Here is a 22,610-nt window from a genome sequence, read left to right as displayed (position 1 = left end):
AAGATGTAGATGGAGCTTAAAGTCATGGGACTGGGTGGGACTAACTAAGGCTCAGGTATGGATTGAGAAGAGAAGAAACCCTTTGTCCTAAAGAAAACAATGCCTTTCCCAGGGCACCATCACCCTAGCTGTTCAAGGGTGTCCTCTGAGGGAGAATAAAATGTGAGGCTCCCTCAGACAGAAAGGCTGGGAGGCTTCGCAAGGGAGAGGCTTTTCCATTCTAGGGACCTTAGGAGGCCAGGGGGAAGGTCCGGGTGAGAGCAATGATGGGGGTGAGTCGGGGGTAATGAGGAGAACAGGCCTCCCTGCATCATGAACCTGCCAGCCCAGCTGTGCTGTGTGTGCAAATGCTCACTGGAATAGCTGGAATTCTCAGCAGATATTTCAAGAAGCCAGGAGGTTTCTGGGCAGTTTAGTGAGAACTGACACAGAAAAATCACATTTGTTCCAATTTCTGAGAAAGTGCCTATTTTTTGGAACTGTGTTTTTTTTTTTTAACTATGAAAATGTTTAATTGGTATAGATCCCAAAATATTTCACAGAACTGAAATCACCAGACTAATGCATAAATTTAATACATATTTGGAAAGCAGCACAGCACACTCACGAGAAGAACGTGAAGTCATCATTCCATGGGTTCATTTGTAACCACACTTGGAAGTAGCTCTTTTACACAACAATGTAACTGCAAATTCAGCAATACTTAATCTTACTTTTTAATGTATAGACCATAATTATTCATCAGAAGCCAATACTAGAAGAAACCTGAGGCCACAACACCAATACCAAATGAGAAATGTGGGAATTTCTTCAACATTGAGAAGAAGAAAAAGCCAATTTTGGTTGTGCCAATCCTTGCCTGTGTGCCAATGCCAGATACTGAGCGGGGAGTGGGGTGGGAGGGTGGCAGGGAGGTGGGTCCTGGGCCTCAGACCCCAAGGTCACATGCTCAAGGGCCAGAGAGCCCATGGGGCCAAATTACGAAAGGACTCAGTTATTTTTTACCCTTTGAAAAAACATTCCAGTATTCTCCCGTAAACTTTACCATATACTGACAAAGCTTAAATTTGCAATATTTCGCATTTTAATCACCTGTGCCTATAACCGCAAATGACAGTCTGTCCTCCCTACCCACCTTTCCCCCAACACCTGTCCGACAGCCGTACCCCCACTGCAGGAAACACCAGTTCTCTATGTGACTGGAGTGAGCAGAGGAGAGGCAACCAATTCAGGAGTCAGATCCCTGGCCAGACTACAAGTGAACATTCAGGCTACAATTTTGGGGTTAAACAAATGTTACAGGAGGGGGAAAACAAAAATGAAAACAAAAACAAACCCAAAATACCTTGCAGCTCATTTTACCTGAACAAAGATAACAATTCTGATTGGCCCAATTTAAGTTACAGATTCATCCCTGCAGATAGAGTTTTGAGTTGCACTTGAAGTACATCAAGGAGAGGAAAATAACTGTGGTGAATGTCCTTGAGTTTCCACAGACGACTTTGTGGTCGGCATGGTCACCATTCAACAGCAATGCAAGGACGGACGGCCCAGGCTGGGGACGGCCCTCTAGAAACCATGCCCCGCCAGGCTGCTCTCCGGCGCACCTCCTGTCTGCTGGTAGAACTCATCGATGGTGTCCTCGTCTTCCATCTCCAGCTGTGCTGGAGTGTCGGTTTCATTAATTGGCTGCCCGTCAAACCTGAATCTAACCTGTCTCATTGACAAGCCCTGCCTCTCGCAGTAGGCCTTCATCAGCTTGCTCAGCGGCGTGTGCCTCTTGATTTTGAACTGCACCACGGAGCCGTCCTGCCCGGCCACCTTCGGGTTGATGTGGTCGTTCTCCGTCTTCACGCCCTCCTTGGGCTTCTCCTCGGACATGGCTGCTCGGGCGGCGCGGGCAGGCAGCGCCGGGGAAGCAGCGCGGAGCCGGTGAGTCACGCTCAAGGCCCCGCCGCTCTCCCTGGAACTGGTTGTTTAATGAGGCCAAGAGAACTTTCCATGCGTCCTTTCATCCACTGAAGAAATATTTATTAGGCCCCAGCCAGATTCCAGGCTCTGTACTGGGTATTGAGGAGCTATTAGTGGACAGAACATCGTCTTCATAGTTCTCATCCTCAGGGGGAAACCGAACAAAGAAAGAAAGAAAGAAATTCATAATTACAGATGTTGAAAATGCTCTGCAGGAAACTAACTGGGTATGGTGCTGGAGGATGATGGGATGATGGGTTGAGATCTAGTTTAGATTGGGTGGTCAGGAAAGGCCTTTCTGAGATGGGACATTAATCAAAGACCAAATAGAATTCCACTATACACGGAGGCACATGTGAGAAGAAGTTGCTGGTAAGTTAAACACTTGCAAATCAAAGTGCTTGGGAAGTGCAATGGGGAGAGCCCCTCTGTTGAAAGGAGCCTGCTGGGAAGGTGGCAACGGGCCTGGTCCTCAGCAGTATGCATGCTATGTCTGATTTCCTTACTGATGAATTCTATGAACATTTAACGTGCCAGCTAGTGTGCAGAGCACTGGGACAAGATGATAAGAAAGCACACTTCACTCTTGTCCTCATGGAGCTCACTGTTTTTTGTTGTTGTTTGTTTGTTTTTATGAGTTGAGGGTCCTGCTCTGTCACCCAGGCTGGAGTGCAGTGGTGCAATCATAACTGGCTGCAGCCTCGAACTCCTGGGCTCCAAGCAGTCCTCTTGCCTCAGCCTCCTGAGTAGCTGGGACTAGCGTTGCAGGCCATCTTGCCTGCCTAATTTTTAAATTTTTAGTAGAGATGGGTTTTGCTGTCTTGCCCAAGCTGGTCTCAAACTCCTGGCCTTAAGTGTTCCTCCTACTTTGGTCTCCCAAAAACACTGGACTTCCTGGTGTTTTTGAAGCCGCCAGGCTTGCAGTGCTAACCTGTTAAAGGGGAGGCAGGTAAACCAGAAAAGTGTAAATTGTGATAAGAGCTGCATAGGAAGAATGCAGCGGATTATAAGAATGGTGGATCATGGCCGGGCGCGGTGGCTCATGCTTGTAATCCCAGCACTTTGGGAAGCCGAGGTGGGTGGATCACGAGGTCAAGAGATCGAGACCATCCTGGTCAACATGGTGAAACCGCGTCTCTACTAAAACTACAAAAAATTAGCTGGGCATGGTGGCGTGTGCCTGTAATCCCAGCTACTCAGGAGGCTGAGGCAGGAGAATTGCCTGAACCCGGGAGGCAGAGGTTGTGGTGAGCCGAGATTGCACCATTGCACTCCAGCCTGGGTAACAAGAGCGAAACTCCGTCTCCAAAAAAAAAAAAAAAAAAAGAATGGTGGATCATTTACTCTAGGCTGGGGAGAAAGAGACCAATTAAGAGGTAACTGCAGTTGCCCAGGTAAGGGATATTCGTGTTTTGTAATAGGGATGATTGCAGAGGAGTGAGAAGTGTTAAGAATTTGGTATAGGCTTTGGAAGTTGGATTACAAGACTTGCTGATGGATTGGATGTAGAGAGGTGACTTCTTTATTTTTCTCTTGAGAAACTGGTTAGATGATGGTATCATGTATGCAAGTGGAGAATCCTGGATGGAGGTCAAGTTTGAGGGGACTGATAAAGAGTTTAGATTTGGACATGCTGACCTTAAAATATGTAGTAGACCGTTGGATATGGAGAGTTAGTGCTAAGAAAAATGGTCTATACATGTTAGAGTTGTAGTAAGATGATGAAATTGCCCAGTGAAAGAACAGAGAGATGCAGGAGAAGTGGATCCAACCCTGAAGACTCTAAAATGTATAGATCTGATAGGCACTGAGCTGTTGTCTTCCCTCCCTCCCTCCCTCCCTCCCTCCCTTCCTTCCTTCCTTCCCTCCCTTTCTTTCTTTCCCTCTTTCCTTCATTTCTTTCTTTCTCTTTCTTTCCTTTCTTTCTCTCTCTTTCTTTCTTTCCTTTTACTCTCCCCTTCCTTCCTTCTTTCCTTCCTTCCTGCCTGCCTGCCTGCCTGCCTGATACATTCGCTCTTGGTGTTGTGCATTCTATAGGTTTTGACAAATGTATACTGTAATATGTATCCATGATTATAGTATCATACAGAAAAGACTCACTCTGTCCTAAAAATCCTCTGTGCTCTGCCTGTTCATCCCACTCTCTCACCCAACCCTTGGCAACCACTGATCTTTTTAGTTTCCATAGTTTTGCCTTCTCTAGAGTGTCATATAATTGGAATCATACAGTATTCACACTCTATAAATTTATGTGAAACCTAGAAAAGACACATCTATCGTGACAGTAGATCAGGGTTACGAGGGTCTAGAAGCAGGGGTATTGTGGAGAGTGTGGTTGACCGCGAAGAGACATAAGGAACCTTTCAGGATGATGAAAATATTCTACATCTTTTTTTGTGGTGGTGATCATACGATTGTATACATTTGTCAAAACATAGAAGTGTACCCTCAAAATGGGTGCATTTTGTTGATGTAAATTGTAACAACAAAACTGATGTTAAAAAAAAAGAAATGACACAGAGAGATGGACACCCACTTTGTCCTGTTTCCTCCAATGGTAACATTTGAACATATAGTATAATAGTATCCGTTATACCTGACGAAATATTATATGAGGGTATTGACATTGACAGAATCCATTAATCTCAATCAGATTTCCCTAATTTTACTTGTGCTCATTGTATGTGTGTATATGTATGTATATGGATGTGTGTGTGTGTGTGTGTGTGTGTGTGTGTGTGTAAGACAGAGAGAGAGAGAAGAGAGAGAGGGTGTATTGTTACACAAGTTCTCCCCTGTGTAGGTTCACCTATCCAACACCACAGTTAAGAAGCTGATCAGTTCCAGCATCACAAAGATCCTCATGTTGCAGTTTTATGATCACACGCTCCTCCTTCCTGTTCTCATCCACCCCTACCCCTCTCTCCAGCTCTAGCTACCACTAATTACTCCTCCAGTTCTAAAAATTTGTCATTTTTAGAGCAGGCAGGAGCCGGGGACAAGCAGGAACCTTGCCCCTTCTGAGTTGGCAGGGTGGGAGCTCCCCAGGTGCAACTGCAGCCACCCTCTCAGGTGCAGGGTCCGGGAATCTTTGCAGCCATGTCCTCAGGACCAGGATGGGTACAGCCCACCCCCATCCCTGCACGCTGGGAGTGTCTGCTTCCACTGCCTGGCGCCTCTCCTCTCCTGCACCTGCTCCGATCTCAGAGGATTTCAGAGCCGGGTTGGGGCCCGAATCCCAGCCACGAATGGCAGCTGGAGGCCTGGACAGAAGGGGCAGCTCCCAGTGAGGTCCCACTTCTAGGCCAGAGAGGGCCTGAAGGCTGGGAGCCGGGCTACCAATCCAGCCGACTGGAGTGAGGACTTGTGGTGCTTCTTCTGGGCCCACCCATGGATACTCATGGACCAATCAGCACGCACTTCCTCCCCTCTGAGGTCTATAAAAGCCCTGGGCTCAGCCTCCGGAAAGTGACGGTGCGGGTGCAGGGAGGAGTATTCTTTCTGCAGACAGGTTGGGGATAACCAGCTGCAGAGAAGACTTAGTCTCTCTGCTGGGAACTGCAGAGTCCACTTGCCGGTAGAGAGAAGCCACTCTCCAGGGATGGTCTCCACTGACTGAGCACTACGGAGAAGGTCCTCTCTCTTGCTGAGGAGCTACCGAGAGGACCCTTATCCTCTCCCGCTGAAGAGCTGCGAAGAGGATCTGCCGGCAATGAGGAGCCACTGTTTTCAGGGCTGCCTCCCTGAGAGCTGCAGACATGGACATCAGGAGGCCTAGTTGCAGAGAGGAGCTACCCTCCAGGGCCTCTTCTCTGCTGAGAACTGAACGCTTAATGGATGACCTGCCTGCAGAGAGGAGCTACCTCATGAGCTGCTGTTCTGATACTTAATAAAGCTCATCTTCAGGGCTGGGCATGGTGGCTCACACCTATTATCCCAGCACTTTGGGAGGCCGAGGCGGGTGGATCACGAGGTCAAGAGATCGAGACCATCCTGGTCAACATGGTGAAACTCCGTCTCTACTAAAAATACACAAATTAGCTGGGCATGGTGGCACATGCCTGTAGTCCCAGCTACTCTGGAGGCTGAGGCAGGAGAATTGCTTGAACCCAGGAGGTGGAGGTTGCGGTGAGCTGAGATCGTGCCATTGCACACCAGCCTGGGTAACAAGAACGAAACTCCGACTCAAAAAAAAAAAAAAAGGCTCATCTTCATCTTGTTCACCCTTATTGTTTGTGTTTCTCATGCCTCATGCATACGTTATGAGTCTTGTCTTGGATGCAGGCCAAGACATGAATTCCGTGGGCAGCCGCAGAGGTTTTTGGCCCAGCCTGAAAACGGACACCTAAAGTCCTGTAATAGTTTAAATTTTCATTTTCTTAGTGGTGATATTCAGAATTTTTCTCATGTTAGTTGCCATGTTTATATCCTCTTCAGTGAAAATGTCTGCTCACATTTTTGCCCATTTGTTAGTTGATTTTCCTTCACTGTAGTTTTGTGAATGTTTGTATTCTAGATAACTAGTCCTTTGAGGAGTCTCCACGCTGCCTGATCTGAACTCAAATGTTTCTCATCCCTGTGTGAGTCGTAGTAATGTTTAAGTGAGCTCTTTTCCCAGCCTCAAGCAGTTTCACCCTATTCATGTGTGGCTTAGTATTCACAAAGAGACTAGAGGAGAACCCTCTGCAGATTTCTGGAGTGTTGTGATTTTTTTTTTTTTTTGAGACAGTCTTCCTCTGTCACCCAGGCTGGAGTGCAGTGGCACAATCATAGCTCACTGGAACCTCAAACACCTGAGTTTAAGTGACCTTCCGACCTCAACCTCTCAAATAGTGGTCTACAGGCATCACCACCACACCAGGCTAATTTTTTGATGTATAATTTTTCTTTTTCTGTAGAGATGGGGTTGCTCTATATTGCCCAGGCTTGACTCAAACTCCTGGAACGAAGTGATCTGCCCTTCGTCACCTCCCAAAGTTCTGGATTACAGATGTGAGCCACCACACCTGGCCTGTGATCAGGTCTCTTGGTACTTTTGTTTCAAAATTCCAGCTACTTGTCTCCAAACTCTGATCTCTGTTTTCTCAGCTCAGTGAGATGCTGTGCTCTGCCGAAATTTCCCTTTCCAAGCTGCAGTCTGGAAGGTGCCTCAGGCAGAAAGTCAGGGTGATGACAGGACGCTTATCATTCGTTTCCCTTCTCTCAGGGATCATCGGCCTGCCATGCCCGTTGCTTGAAAACTGTTGTTCCATATATTTTGCCCAGTTTTCCAGTTGTTTGTTGATGAAAAGATAAATTTAGTCTCAGTTACCTTTTTTTTCTTTTTTGAGATGGAGTCTCACCCAGTCGCCGATGCTGGAGTGCAGTGGCGAGATCTCGGCCTACTGCAATCTCTGCCTCCCGGGTTCAAGCAATTCTCCTGGCTCAGCCTCCTGAGTAGCTGGGACTACAGGCACCTGCCATCGTGGCCAGCTGATTTTTGTATTTTCGGTAGAGACGGAGGTTTCCCCATATTGATCAGACTGGTCTCCAACTCCTGACCTTAGACAATCCACCCACCTCAGCCTCCCAAAGTGCTGGAATTACAGGTGTGAGTGCCTGGCCCCAGTTACTCTTCATAGCCAGAAGCAAGCACATTGATCTGTTCCTTCAGTAGGTGTGATATATGCACAAACACTGGCCTGTGCAGGGCTAGGGGTGTCCACAGCTTGGAGGGAGAGGTCAGATCATTGGACACCGGCTCCCCTCTCTTCTTCTTACCTTCTGAAGAATTTTCAGTTGTGTCCTGGACTGGTTTCCCAGACTACGTATATCCAGACATATGGAGTTAAATGCCTGACCTGCTTCTGTAGGGCTTCAATGACCAGTATATAAGCATCTGTTTTACATGATGTGTGCAAATTTATATATCTATATCTGTTTATATAAATTATACAATATATTAAAAACACACATATAAATATATATACATTTTTGTATATATTTTATATATATGTTTATATACATATAAACATAAAAATTTGCACACATGAGTGTGTGTGTATATGTGTGTTTGTATATATAATATATATGTATACATATAAATAAATAAATATATATATATATATATATTTGGGCCATAAAGCCAAGGTCAACATTAAAATACCCGTCAGCCGGAAGTCGGGTCCAACTTGGTTTGAATCCAATCTCCTCCATTTACTGATCCCACTGACTCTGGGCCCCTCATAAGAACTCACTAAACAAATTTCCTCTAGTATAAATTGAGGCTAAAACATCTCATAGTAAAGTTGGGGAAGGGGAAGAAGGGGGGCTGGGTGTCCAGTGAAACCCCTTTTATAAACGAGAGAGCACCGTGCAATGTGTGGTGTTCCTGTTAGTTTTACACAATGTTTCATAAATTATAGATTTTATGAAAATAAAGTTAAGTACACAAGTTTTCTTCTAAGTGAATCAGTATAAGTATTAATGTATATTTTACAAATTTCCTTAAGAGCTTTTTAAAGAAATTGCTTTGCAATATTTAATAATAATTCTGAGGTTGGTGAATGTGAATGCAATATATACATGCAATACCAAGATAAGAAAAATATAATTTAATTAATATACTGAGAGAAGTATTATTTTTAAAACTTTCAGATAAAATTAGTAAAACTTAAAATGCAATATTTGTTTTATGAAATGGTAACACCATTTATTGTCATAGCTTTATTGTTGTTTGCTAAAGCTAAAAAGTAAGAGAAGAAACTCATAAGATGTATTAGTAATCCAAATGAGTTCTGTAAGTCATAGCTGATAAGTTCAGATGAATGGATTGTTATATGTATGTATGTTTGTGTGTATGTATGTATGGTTGGTTGGTTGGTTGTGGCTAGGAGGCAGATGTTCCCAAATGCTAAGTCCTGCAATGTGTACTCCACACGACAGCCAGATAGCTCTTGCCAGAGCAGCAGTCAAGTCCACTCTTTTCTTCTTTGAAGCTCATCAGTGGCACCTGCTATGTGAAGATTAAAATCTAAACTTTTTCAAAGGCCTTTGAGGCTGTTACCCCAGAATCTCATCTCTGGTCACTTCCCCTCTCATGCCCTATGCTGAGCCCTGAACACCCTTCTGTTGCTGGAACACCACCCTCTCACCTGTCTCAGGGCTTTCTGAGCTGGTGCTCCCCTCTTCCTGGATCCCCACTCTCCCTCCTGAATGCTCACCTCCCTTCTTCCAGAATCTGTCCTTCTCTACCACTGGCCTGTGGCTGCCTTATCCTGAAGCCCCTGGCCAACGCCCTCTCCTCAGGGAGGTCTTCCCAAGACCTCAATGCAGAGGCCCTGCCTGGGATTTTGTCTCCTGACAGCAGCTCTCTCCTTGACAGTTCTAGGTTCTGACGGCGCCCTCGCTGGGTATCCTCATTTTCATTTGCTGCTTCCCCACCCGACGGCCAGCTCCATGAAGCCAGGGCTAAGTTCATTCACTTCTCATCCCTAGGGACCTCACGCAGGACCTGGATGCTCAAGAGGAAACTGAAAGGACTCCTCAATGCTTTACAAAGTGGACAAGATTTATTTTCTTTTGAAAGTTTAAGCTGCCCTGTAGTGGAAAATGCAAGCCAAGATTCCGGCCTGGCTTTTCTTTGTTTTTGTTTTCGTCTTGGGGGAGCCCCAGGCTCGCTAATCAGTGTCAGAGGCCTAGTGTCTCTACTCTCCCTGCAGCCTATTGCAAGGTAGGCCACCTTTTTCTCCTACAGAAGATGCTCAGGCCCACCCAGGCTTGGTACAACTGCAGATGGAGAGATAAGCCTCACCCCAAAAAGACCCCTCCTAGGACTGGGGCTCCCTCCCTCCCTTTCTCTGCTGTTCAGAATATGCACCGTCTATCCTGGTACAGATATGCTCTCAAAGCATTCACATGAAGATCCAGTAACAACTTATAGTGGGACCCTTTTCTCCCAGGGTATCAGAGCCCTTAGCTGTTTCTGTTCTTGGGGAAGCTGATAGTCTGATTTGGAGGCAGAGGACTCCAAATACAGGCAGCCTTCACAGACCCTGATTCAGGCAGTGATACTGCTGATAAATCTGGTTCCTGGAGGCAGCTGGATGCAGAACCCCATGGGCCCCCAGTGCTTGACTCTAAACCCTAGCCATTTGGCTAATGACACAGCGATATCACATTATATAGAAGAGGAACACTATTATTTTGTTTTTCCCATTACTAAGTTGGGCTTAGTGGTAGTTGCTAGCAATACAAAGGGAACAGGACAGGTTTCCTGCCTTGAAAGAACTCACAGCCTCTGACACAATGTAACAAGTGGACTGGGTCTCAGAAGTTGCAAACTGGTGGTCTATAGATAGGTTTATTTGGCTGGCATGGTGTTTAACAATTTTGAAACCCATTGGTCACATTTTATTTTATTTATTTATTCCTTTATGAGACAGAGCCTCACTCTGTTGCCCAGGCTGGAGTGCAGTGGCATGATCTTAGCTCATAGCAACCTCTGCCTCCTGGATTAAAGCGATTATCATGCCTCAGCCTTCCAAGTAGCTGGAATTACAGGTGCCTGTCACCACACCTGGCTAATTTTTTTGATAATTTTAGTAGATAAGAGGTTTCGCCATGTTGGCCAGGCCCATCCGAACTCCTGGCCTCAAGCAATCCCCCTCCCAAAGGTGTGAGCCACGGAACCCGGCCTGTTGGTCACATTTTAACATGGAGATTTCTCATACAAATATGGATTTCTGACTTTTCTTGAAAGGCCACCCTAGCAACACTGGGTTCACATCCCACTGCACATACACCAGTATGTGCACTGCACCACTTCTTTGCTTGGTATCAGCCTGGCTTTTGGGGGCATTTAAGTTTGCAACTCCTGTACTAGGGGCAATGAGAGGAGAAGAGTTTGTTCTAGAGGAAGAGTAGGATAGGTGGAGGCTTCTCAGAGGGCAACCTCCCAGAGGCTCTCCCAGCAGCCTGAGTGTGAGACGGTGGGAGCCCACACAGGCTGTGGCAGGGACGTAGGATGGAGCTGAGGCGTCTGAGCTGGAGGAAGGGCTGTGCTTGGATCTGGCTTTGCAGCACAGTGAAGATGAATCATAGGCAAGAACCCACGTCAAGTTTTCCAGGAGCAATATGAAAATTGATAAGGCCTCAGGAAAGAGGTGACTTCAGAAGCGCTTTACATCAAATGTGAATTATATCAGTCAGGGATTGGGGATTTTGCTGCACACAGATTCTAATAACCCAGCAGGTCTGGGGCTGGGGTGGGAGAGACTGCATTTCCAACAAGCTCCTCCTGGTTCCTGCACTGTGCCCTGAGTAGTTGGGGCTTAGAACAGAGGTTGCAATCTGGTGAGCTGTGGGACAATTTGGCTTGGGGAATAAAGCTTTTCTGGCTTGTATAGTGTTTAAAATTTAAAAATTAGTTGCTAAATTTAAAATCAGGTGTTTTGCATAAAAATCTGAATTTGTCTCCCTCCATCATTTTCAGTCACACTGCTGCACTTATTTGTTTTTTTTTTGAGATGGGGTCTCACTTGTGGCCCAGGCTCTAGTGCAGTGGCCCGATCTCAGCTCACTGCAACTTTTACCTCCCATGTTCAAGCGATTCTCCTGCCTCAGCCTCTTGAGTAACTGGGACCACAGGCACATGCTACCAGGCCTGGATAATTTTTGTATTTTTAACGGAGATGGGGTTTCGTCATGTTGACTAGGCTGGTCTCAAACTCCTGACCTCAAATGATCCACCTGCCTTGGCCTCCCAAAGTGTTGGGATTACAGGCATGAACCACCGCATCCAGCCTGCATTTTGTTTTATTGTATTTTTTTAATGCTTGAAATTTGCTTGTTAATTGGTTTTTTACTTGCTTATTATGTGTTCTTGCTAGGCTGTGAGCTCTGTGCAGGCAGGGACCTTGTCTGTCTTGTTTGCCTTGTTTCCCTTGAACCTAGAACAAAGTTTGGTGCATAGTCTAGACTGTAAGTAAATATTTACTATTTGTGGAACGAATCCTCTCTGACCTCCCCCACCACCCATCACTTAATCCTCTGTCTCTCCCAAAGCACAGAACAAAGTTCTCTGAGATTCTTTTATTCTGTCTAAAGTCTGAACCTACTAAAGAAGAAAACAATCACCTCTGGTCCCCTCCCTGAGTTTTTATCAACTGAATTCCATACTGCAGGAAGAAAGACTGAAGTCTGCCAAAGCACCTGGATAGACATGTCACAAACCATTGTCTGCTCTGCGGGTCCAATAGGCTTTGTCCCAGGCCACTGTATGTTTTTGTTTGTTTGTTTGTTTTTTTTTTGATGGAGGTTCATTCTTGTCACCCAGGCTGGAGTGCAGTGGCGTGATTTTGGCTCACTGCAACCTCTGCCTCCTGGGTTCAAGTGATTCTCCTGCCCCAGCCTCTGGGGCAGTTGTGATTGCAGGCAGGTGTCACCATGCCTGGCTAATTTATACATATATATATAGGTTTAGTAGAGACAAGATTTAAGCATGTTGACCAGGCTGGTCTCAAACTCCTGACCTCAGGTGATCCACCCACCTTGGCCTCCCAATGTTGAGATTACAGGCGTGAGCCTCCATGCCCAGCCTCACTGTATGTTTTTAAGCCCATTGAATTCCCTAAAAATCATTTACTATCCCCCTAAAACCATCCATGCTTCCTTACCTCCTTTTCCCCTAAGAAGAAGGGTACAGAACCATCAGCACTTCACTGCATGGTGGAATAATCACTGTGATTTATGTGCATGTCAATAATATTTTAGGTCTTCTCTTCTATTAATCTGCCTTTTGACAGTTGACTTCCAGTGAACCTTCAGAGGGCAAAGGCAGGGGGCGTTCCCTTGGCCCTGATGATGCCAGCATGATATGTTGGAAAAGAAATGATTCATGCTACTCAGAAGGGCACGAAACTTGAAATTGATGAATTATTTATTTCTGGACTTTTCCACTTACTTTCTCACTGCAGTTGACTGAGGTATTATAGTCAATGAACTAGAAGGACGACGGGGAAAGTGAGGATCCAGAGGCCAAGGGAGGAAAGACTACAAAGTGGGAGGTCAGCAGAGTCAGTGCCACTGTGGGGTGTGGGGAGGGGCCTCCAGAGGGGCTACCGGCCTCAAAGAAGGCAGGAGCGGGAAGGCATTATGCTGAACAGTTTGGGACTACAGAGAAAGAGATTGTGAGGGTAGAATCTCAAGGTTGCAGATGAGTTTAAAGTGTTTTTGGGAGAACAGATATTTTGGAGCACATGTGTAGACATGTGGACCCAGTGATGAGAAAGAAAGCAAAGCTATAAATAAGGCAGGAAGAGCAGGTAACAGCCACCTTAGGGCAGGGAGAAAGTTGTGATGCGCCACAAGTAGAGGGATTGAAATGGAGGAGGGAGAAAATCCTTTCCTGTAGGATGAGGAAGAGCAGGGAAAGCAAACTCTCAAGAAATGTATGCTCCTATAAGGTCTTCACTTAGGGGAAAACTAAAAGTCTTTGGTATAATCTGAGCAAGTAGTGAATACACGTCAATGTAGGTTTGGAAATGAGAAGGGCTAGTGTATAGCAAATGCATCTAATTTTTTTTATTTTTATTTTTTTGAAACCAGAGTTTTGTTCTGTCACATAGGCTGGAGTGCAGTGGCATGATCTTGGCTCGCTGGAATCTCTGCCTCCTGAGTTCAAGTTCTTGCCTCAGTCTCCTGAGTAGCTGGGATTACAGGTGTGCGCCACCATGCCTGGCCAATTTTTGTGTTTTTGGTAGAGATGGGGTTTCACCTTATTGGCCAGGCTGGTCTTGAACTCCTGACCTAAAGTGATCCGCCCACCACAGCCTCCCATAGTGCTGGGATTACAAGTGTGAGCCACTGCACTGGGAAATGTATGTAGTTTAATAGTTTGTTCTTAGTGGAGTTTGCAAAAGCATAGGTATTTTGTCTTCGACTCTGTTGTCTCCAGTTCCTAAGATTTTCCAGAAGCCATGATTTGGGTAATATCTTTTTTTTTTTTTTGACAGGGTTTAACTCTGTTGCACAGGCTGAGTGCAGTGGTGTGATTTTGGCTCACTGCAACCTCGGCTCAAGAGATCCTCCCATCTCAGCCTCCTGAGTAGCTAGGACCACAGCTGCATGTCACCACACCCAGACAATTTTTTTTTGTATTTTTTGTAGAGGTTGAGTTTCATCACGTTGCCCAGGCTGGTCTCAAACTCCTGAACTCAAGTGATCTGCCTGTCTCCATCTCCTAAGGTGGTAGGATTACAGGCATGAGCCACTATGCCCCCTGGTTTTAGCAATATCGTGATGGTTGGTGAAATATTTGGTAATTGGATGAGAAGAGAACTGTGTTGCATCCAGTGATGATGCAAATGGGTGAGGAGAAATGTTGCCACTTGCAAGGTTTGTGGGTGGGAAGGTTGAAGGGAGGATAATGAGAAAGCTGGCTTAGTCTTCAAGGTCAGTCATTAGTCTCGATTATTGCATTCTGTGTTTCACCTCATGGTGCTCAATAAGTATTTGTTCAGTGAGAAAGTAAATATAAGGTCAGACTCTGCACACAACAGTCAGAGAAATCTTGTTCCCTGGAAAAGCTAGCCCAATTAAGTGCAGGTTTCCATAGTCAGGTCTCCTGGCTCCACTTTATTCCAGCTGTAAGGGATCAGAGAGACTTTAGCCCAAGGTATTTCTTCAAAGCAGTAAGTGGAAATGTTTCCCTGAATTAAGACTGCACAGGAGAACTGTCATGACCAGGCTTTTGGCCTCCTGTGGACTCATCCCACCTGGTGTCCTGGTAACCTGGGCTATCTCAGGCTGACCTCATCATTCTGGCAGTGATGGCCTGGCAGAGACATTAAAGGGTTTCTTCATGGAGTCTGGCTGCTTTCACATCCTGGCTTTGCTGGGTTAGATTGGAGAAATGAGTTAACTTCTTAGTGACTCCATTTGCTCATTTGTAAAATGGGTATAGTAATAGCTACTGTCTTATAGGATTGTTGTGAAGATTAAACAGGACAACGCAGGTAATGCATGCAGGAAGGCATCTTGCACACAATACACAGTCAATGTTAGCCATTATATTGAAAATTATAGGTTACCTTTGATTAATCCAAATTAACAAATTTACTTACTAAATTTAATTTGACATTGTTTAAAAATATGCTGCATGTGTGCATATTGGAAGGCAGAGAGACACAGGTTTTTGGTGGTGAAAGTCTTGGGCCCACCAAGGCCAGCATCCTTTCCAGCTGAAGTTGCGCTTGTGGGAGGTGAAATGACTTGCCCAAGGCAACACCTCTAGGAATGGTGTTTAAATACTATGTTTTTTAAGTCTAAATACTATGTTTTTTGACTCTCAACACAGTTACTTTTCCACTATATCTTATTTCTAGGTGTTGTTCGTTGTTTTTTTCGAAAATCATTCCAGATTTTGTCCTAATTTCACTTTCTTCAAGTTCATCCGAGAAAAGCATAGGCCGGGCACTTGAACAGGAACAGCTGTCCGCCCGGGGCGCGGCGACCGGGTTGGTGGGGGCTGAAGCGGGGCCAGACTCTAATTGGTCCACGGCCTCGGCCCGACTATCCAGTCAGCAGCGCCTGCGTCATCCCGTCATTGCCGGGGCTGCTGCCCGCGGAAATTTGAAATGGCTGACGGGTCGCTGACGGGCGGCGGTCTGGAGGCGGCGGCCATGGCTCCCGAGCGCACGGGCTGGGCGGCCGACCAGGAGCCGGCGTCTCTGGAGAGAGGTGAGCTCCACCATGCTGGGCTCGAGGAACCGCCTCTCAGTGGAGGCCTGGGGTGTCGGGACCCTCGGTGGGCGCCTGGGTTGCAGGCCTTCCGGACCCGGCTGTCCAGGGTGGAGGGGACCGCGGTGAGCTGCTGGGACCCTGTGACCGGGACGTCAAAAGCAGGTTGTACCTGGTGGTCGGTGTAGGGGACTCCCTCTCTTCCCTCTCCCCATTTCCCCCTTTTCCCCCACTCTCTGACCTCAGCTTCCCCGAGATTGGAGGTGATTGGGTTGGGCCACGAACTCCCAATCTGGATGCGCTTTGCGGGAACTGTGCATTTACTGTTGCGCAAGGGGTCATCTTTTTCATTTGCATCTCAAAGGAGATCACGAACTACACTTCCCTTTCCCGAAGAAGAGGAAAGCTTGAACCCTTTGCCTACATGGCTGTCCTGTGCACAGAGGGTAATGACGTGTCTAAAGCGAGAAGTCCCAACTTAGGCCAGAGTCCAGAAATAGAACCGGCGTCTCCTAGTTCTCCGCCCTTTCTTCCTCCTCATAGTTTCATTACTGTTTTTTTTTTTCTGATATTTTAAGCTGGTTCACGTTTTTACGTTAACACTTTCGGTTGTATTGTGTAGCAGAGAGTCCCAGAGAAGTGAGAAAACATAAGTGTGACAATTCCACTATTAACCTTTCCAACTGGCAAAAGCTGCTTGGCTTCAGTTTTCCCATCTGCAAGACTAAGCCAATGGTTGTACTTGTGGTGAAGATGAAGTGAAATAATGTTTTTAAGGTGGCTGCAAACATAGAGAAATACTGCATGACATCACTTATATGGGGAATGTAAAAAAGAGGAAGTTACAGAAAAAGTGTAGAGTGGTAGTTGCCAGGGGGAGAATGGGCAGATGTTGGTCAAAGGGTCCGAAGTTTCAGTTACGCATGGTGAATAGTTCTGGGGATCTGATGTAAATACAGCATGGTGACTATAGTTAATAATACTGTGTTATTATTACAGTATTAATAGGCAATGATGTGATGATGCAAATTTTGTACTTGAAATTTGCTAATGGAGTAGATCATTAGTGTTCACACCAGATACACACAAAAGGTAAGTATGCGAGGTGATGGAAATATTAATTCACTTTACTGTGGTAATCATTTCATAATGTATAGGTATATCAAAACATCATGTAATATACTTTATTTTTTATTTTATTTTATTATTTTTGAGACAGAGTCTCACTCTTGCCCAGGCTGGAGTGCAGTGGCACGATCTCAGCTCACTGCAACCTCTGCCTCCTGGGTTCAAGTGATTCTCCTGCCTCAGCCTCCCAAGTAGCTAGGATTACAGGTGCCCGCACCTGCCACCACACCTGGGTAATTTTTGTATTTTTAGTAGAGACGGGGTTTCACCATGTTGGCCATGCTGGTCTTGAGTTCCTGACTTCAGGTGATCCACCCTCCTTGGCCTCCCAAATTGCTGAGATTACAGATGTGAGCCACCATGCCTGGCCATCATGTTAAAAACTTTAAATATATATAACTTCTATTTGTTAATTATACCTCCATAAAGCTGGAAAAACAAAAACAAAGTAGCTATAAAGCATGGTGCTGAAAAAAAAAATGGTGCCGAAGTACTACTATTTCTTTACTAAACATATATATTATGTAATAGGCACTGTTATAAATTATTAAATAATTTAATTTTCTTAATTGAAGTAGATGTACTATTTTATCTTCCCTTTATAGGAGAGGAAGCTGAGGTACAGAGTGATTGTCACACAGCCAGTAAGGTACTGATGCCTTCTAAGGCTCTTGTGCATCAGTGTTTGTGAGCAGTAGACCCTTGAGTATACTTTGATCATCTGTAGATCAAGTACTTCTGGTGGTGTGAACAGGGACAAATAAATGAAGGAGGAAGAGGAAGGAGAAAATCAAGGGGGAGAGGGAAAAAAGGCTTCTGCTAACAGATCAGATACCTTCCCTGAAACCACCTCTCGAAACTACTCTGCATTCTAAAAGCTACCCTTTTTAGCATTGCTTATTTGGTAGATGTTTCATTTATTAAAAACATATTATTTTTTTTATTTTAAAAACATCTTATTACACAGAATTAGATATGCCACTGGCTGAATCATAACTTATGTAACATTATGTGTAGCCCAAACCTAATGTGATTTGCATTTTCTGATCTTTTCCTTAGACACAGTCATTGAAATTACTGAGGAATCTAATACCCTTACTGAAGTAAATCTTATGGATTATTAAGACTCGCTCATCCCTGTTTATTGAAGGGCCATTGACAGACTGATATTGTAGGAAATAATGGGAGAGTTTAACCCATTTGAGGGGACGTCAGCTCCCTTTCTTAAAGGAGCTTTATGGAATTGTTTTGGAAAATAAATAAGATACTTGATCATTGTAACTTACTAACTGTAGTATAAATCACAGGCTGTATGCTTTGAAGGAGAACTTGAGTGATTTCCACTGAATTAAAAATCAACTGTCTTCCAGCTGGATGTGGTGGTACATGTCTGTAGTCCTAGCTACTCAGGAGGCTGAGGCAGGAGGGTTGCTTGAGCCAAGGAGTTTGAGGTTGGGGTGAGCTATGATTGCACCACTGCACTCCAGCCTAGGTGCAGAGTGAGACTGTTTCTAAAACAAAAACAAACAGCTTTCTGCTGGCCCCCAAAACATCATAGAACAACAACAAAAATCTAACTGTTAAAGATCTTAAAAGCTTATTGTTTTGAAGTAGAATTTGGATTTTGAAATATTTTTAAGTTTGGAAAACTAGTTTCTTCTGCTAATGGTAGAGGTAAGTAGAACATTTATATTCAAATTCTTGTTTATATTTTGTTTGGGATTTCTATGCAAGGATATGAAAATAGAAGCATTCAATAAGGCACTGGAACTTACTTTTTTTTTTTTTAAGGTTTGTTCCAAGATGAAGATTCATGCAGTGATTGTAGCTACCATGATAAACCAGGTTCTAGTTTACAAAGTTTTATGCCAGAAGGAAAAACCCTTTTCCCAAAAATTTTCCAAACAAATCAACTTCTATTCTATGAGCGATTCAGAGCCTATCAAGATTACATTTTAGGTGAGTAGGTTTTTTGCATCTATTATTTTTTTAGTTTACAAGTTTCAGTCCCTCAGATTGTCAGTTGTTTCTGAGAAAGTGGATTTAAGTGGATTTATTAACTTCCTTCTGCTTTATGCATTCTTATTTCTTCCTGTGTTTAATTTCTTTGTAGCTGACTGCAAGGCCTCTGAGGTAAAGGAATTCACAGCTGATTTCTTGGAGAAGGTCCTTGAAACATGTGGATGGCGGGCAGTCTGGCATACTAATGTGTTCAAGGTGCTGGTTGAGGTAAGGTTAATTTTATTGTTAAGACCTTTGGCTTTAGCTATAAGCACTTTACTTCAGACTGTTATAGCCAAAGTGCTTATTTTTAATTAAAGTTTATGAAGTGATTCAAATAGCATGTAATTCAAATTTACATCTAATTGCCATGTTGTAGCAAGTGTTCCACAAATTTTAAAGGCAACTGAGGAGTTTCTACCAGGGAATTAAACTGGTTTAATTAAAAGAAGGTATTTGAGATCACTTAAAAAATGAGGCCTAATTATGAAGTTAATTGTTTCAAAAAAGTTTTTAACTTCTTAATTGTAGTTCATTAAGTAGCTCAAACCTAAGAGGCATTTGTATTTATTTATTTTTATTTACTTTTTTTTTTAAGTCTTGCTCTGTTGCCCAGGCGAGTGCAGTGGCACGATCTTAGCTCACTGCAACCTCTGCTAAGAGGCATTTTTAAAATAACCCACTTTTTGCTTAGCAAAGTTGTATGTGGATAATCTCTTGACAGTGTGTCCCACTGCAGAATGTAAAAACAATCTTATTTTTCACCTGACTGGGCCTTTTACATTACATTTGCATTCTAATTACAGCTTTGAATTTTTCTCAGTGTTTGCTAACTGACCACAAAAAGCCCTAGTAAACTAAAATGTCAAACCAGGGGGTGTGAATCCAAGTTGTTGTTGCGGCTCCCTTAGAAAATGGCATCACATACTGCAGTGATTATGTACGAGGTAGTGGATTGCCCAGCTGTTCCTTGTGAGTTTTAAAATTTTTTAAAGGTTGAAATTTAAAAAAATTTAGATTATTTAAAAATTTAAATATTTTAAAAATTTAATCTATTTTTAAATAGATTATGCTATTTTTTGGTTGAAGTTCAGGCCTATTCATTTGTTTATGATAGTTACCCACCGCCCCACCGCCACCAGTCAGTTCTCTGAAAACAATCAAACTCATTGTTTTAAAATAGAAGCATGACATTTCTCTGCTTAAAACTTTTAATGCATTGCCTTTACTAAGGTCTTAGTATTGGCATTTCGGCTTCTCATTGTGTAGAAAACATATAAAATCCATGCTCCTTTGGATGTCCTTCATGTCCTAGTCTCCTTGCCTCTCTCTCTCACCTCATCTCTTGTTGCTCCACTGCACACCCCTCCTCCATTTCCTCCCTTTGGCTCCGGCAAGGACTGTCTTTCTGCTCCTTCAGCTGCCAACCCTGTCTCTGCCAAAGGTCTTCTGCGCCTTTCCTGCTCTTCAGATGGCCACTTCCTTCTCATCCTCCTCAGCCTGGCTCAGAGCTGACGTCCCTGGCCATCTCAGCAGAATCAGATCCTCACCCCTGCTAGTTACTCTCTGTCACCTACTCGTTACCATCGTGCTTATTGATCTCCCTGATTACAGTGTAAGCTCCATGAGGGTAAGAGCCAGCCTGTCTTGTTTATCCTTTATATTATGGGTAAAGGTTCCCCACTCCTGTTGTATGCTTTTAAAAAAATCAGGCTGTCATTAGTGTCTTATAGGTGTATCTTAATTTTGATTTCCTTATGTTAAATCACATTATTTTGAATTTCAGGTCACGGATGTGGACTTTGCAGCCTTGAAGGCAGTGGTGAGGCTTGCCGAACCATACCTCTGTGACTCTCAAGTGAGCGCTTTTACCATGGAGTGTATGAAGGAACTCCTGGATCTGAAGGAACATCGGCTGCCCCTGCAGGAGCTGTGGGTGGTATTTGATGATTCGGGAGTGTTTGACCAGACAGCCCTTGCAATTGAGCATGTCAGGTAGGAAAAGAAGCTGAGAAAAATAACCTTGTGGACAGAAACTTTGGATGAAATGAAGTAATTCTGGTTTGTGTTAGACTTAGATTTAAAACTCAACTATAAACTTGGTCATTGCAATATTTAAAAATATCCGAAGACAGGATAATCTTTTTTAAATTAAAAAAAATTAAAAATGTTTTAAATCATTTTATGATAATTTCAAACTTTGAGAAAAGCAGAAAAAACTAGTATAGTTGACTCTTGAATCATGTGGGGGTTAGGTGTGCCTATCTTCCCCCACCCTTAGTCAAAAATCTGAGTATAACATTTGACTCTGCCAACACTAAACTACTAATAGCTTACTGTTGACCAGAAAAGAAGCCTTACCATTAACATAAATAGTTGATTAACACATATTTTGTATGTGTATTATCTTATAATAAAGTGCTAAGAAAATTCATAAGGAAGAGAAAATGTATTTACTACTCATTAAGTGGCAGTGGATCATCATAAAGGTCTTCATCCTCATCATCTTCACCTGAGGAGGAAGAGAAAGAAGAGGGATTGGTCTTGCTGCCTCAGGATAGCAGAGGCAAAAGAAGTGGAGGAGAGGTGGAAAGGGAGGCTGGAGAGGCTGGCACACTCAGTGTAACTTATCAGTGGACCCCATGAAATTCAGACTCTGTTCTTCAAGGGCCTAGTGTATAAAGAATTCCTATTTGTCTTTTACTTGATTTTCCCAAATGTTAACAAAAGTAGGGGATTCTTAATTTGGTTTGTATATAAGCTGGCTTAAAAGTTGTGGATGTTAAGGCTTATGGTTGGTATATGTCAATATAAGACTACAGAAAGTAGAAGAAGAGAAAGACAGTGAAGAAGGTTATATACCATGCTGTATGCACTGCTAAATGATGAATACACAGTTTTTCAAGCATAGGTCTGGTCAAAGCAAGCGTTTTCTTAGGCTGCTTTTAGGATCATTAGGGGTTGTATTCCTACCTGTCAGCCTTTTTTGCCATAGTTATTTCCCATTAGCTCTGAGCCAGGCTGAGGAGGATGAGAAGGACCCCTTGTCCCTTACGTGCGAAAGATAGCCCATACCTGGATCAGTGGGTATGATTTAAACAATTTTTCAGATCAATCTTTTATTAGATGGCTCCTGATACAGATAGTTGTTTTGGATCTTCTGTATGTAAGTATATTCACCAAAGAAGGCTGACTTTAGCTATTTAAAAATAGACTTATATTCCTCCAGGAACTAGAAGACTGAGTAATAATTAATGACCATAATGTAAATAATATTGCTTGGTGTTTTGTAGTATAAAAAGTACTTTCCATTTTCTATACCATTAGTGAGTTAACCTGGTTTTGCTGAGCTTAATTTGAATGCTCTGCAAAGAAGCTGAGTGTCTCAGGCCCTTCTGCTAACATCTTACAGACAGTTTCTAATTGTATGCAAGAACATGTAACCCTAGATGTTCAGTATTGGGCCAAGCAGAATGAATCTAAACTAGTTTCTGTCCAGAACCAAAAGAACTCCCTTCCCTTTTTCTCATTTTAAAAAAGTCTGCCAATTGAAGCATTTGAAGATAAAGGGGTAACTGATAAGTCTAGGAAATTAGGAATCAGGGAGCTAATCTCTATGGGCATAGAAGTTGGTAGAAAAATAAGTATCTGGAATGTTATTTGGTAATATTATTTGAAGAGGAGTCTGGTTAAATTTACTCTTCATTTTGAGGGCTGAGATTTGGGTCAGTGCCAAATTATGAGGGTTTTCATTTGTTGGTTGATTCAATAAATATTTGAGTGCCAGGTTC

The 22,610-nt window shown here is 43.7% G+C and overlaps 1 protein-coding gene and 1 pseudogene across 4 annotated transcripts in view; one reads left to right on the top strand and one right to left on the bottom strand.

Annotated features, from left to right (window-relative positions):
* Positions 1-484: 484 nt before the first annotated feature.
* On the bottom strand, positions 485-1,972 carry LOC116544904 (annotated as a pseudogene). Its single transcript, XR_004266091.1, has 2 exons — positions 1,363-1,972; positions 485-685 (listed from the first exon to the last, which is right to left on the bottom strand). The product of XR_004266091.1 is annotated as a small ubiquitin-related modifier 3 pseudogene (transcript).
* Positions 1,973-15,294: 13,322 nt separating this feature from the next.
* Positions 15,295-22,610, top strand: part of SHCBP1 (SHC binding and spindle associated 1) — a 45,060-nt gene continuing 37,744 nt past the window's right edge. Inside the window, exons 1-5 of one of the 3 annotated variants that reach the window (XM_032271525.1) lie at positions 15,295-15,690; positions 18,610-18,777; positions 18,932-19,047; positions 20,264-20,449; positions 20,606-20,814. In XM_032271525.1, the coding sequence (XP_032127416.1) occupies positions 15,588-15,690; positions 18,610-18,777; positions 18,932-19,047; positions 20,264-20,449; positions 20,606-20,814 (782 nt within the window). In that variant the 5' untranslated portion in view covers positions 15,295-15,587. The other 2 variants (XM_032271526.1, XM_032271527.1) reach the window with 2 other exon arrangements.

This window comes from Sapajus apella, unplaced genomic scaffold (genome assembly GCF_009761245.1).
Source record: "Sapajus apella isolate SASKATOON/1434 unplaced genomic scaffold, GSC_monkey_1.0 scaffold235, whole genome shotgun sequence".
NCBI classification, from domain to species: Eukaryota; Metazoa; Chordata; class Mammalia; order Primates; family Cebidae; genus Sapajus; species Sapajus apella.
The sequence above is the reverse complement of the archived record's forward strand: the minus strand, read 5'-3'. Positions and strand labels throughout refer to the sequence as shown.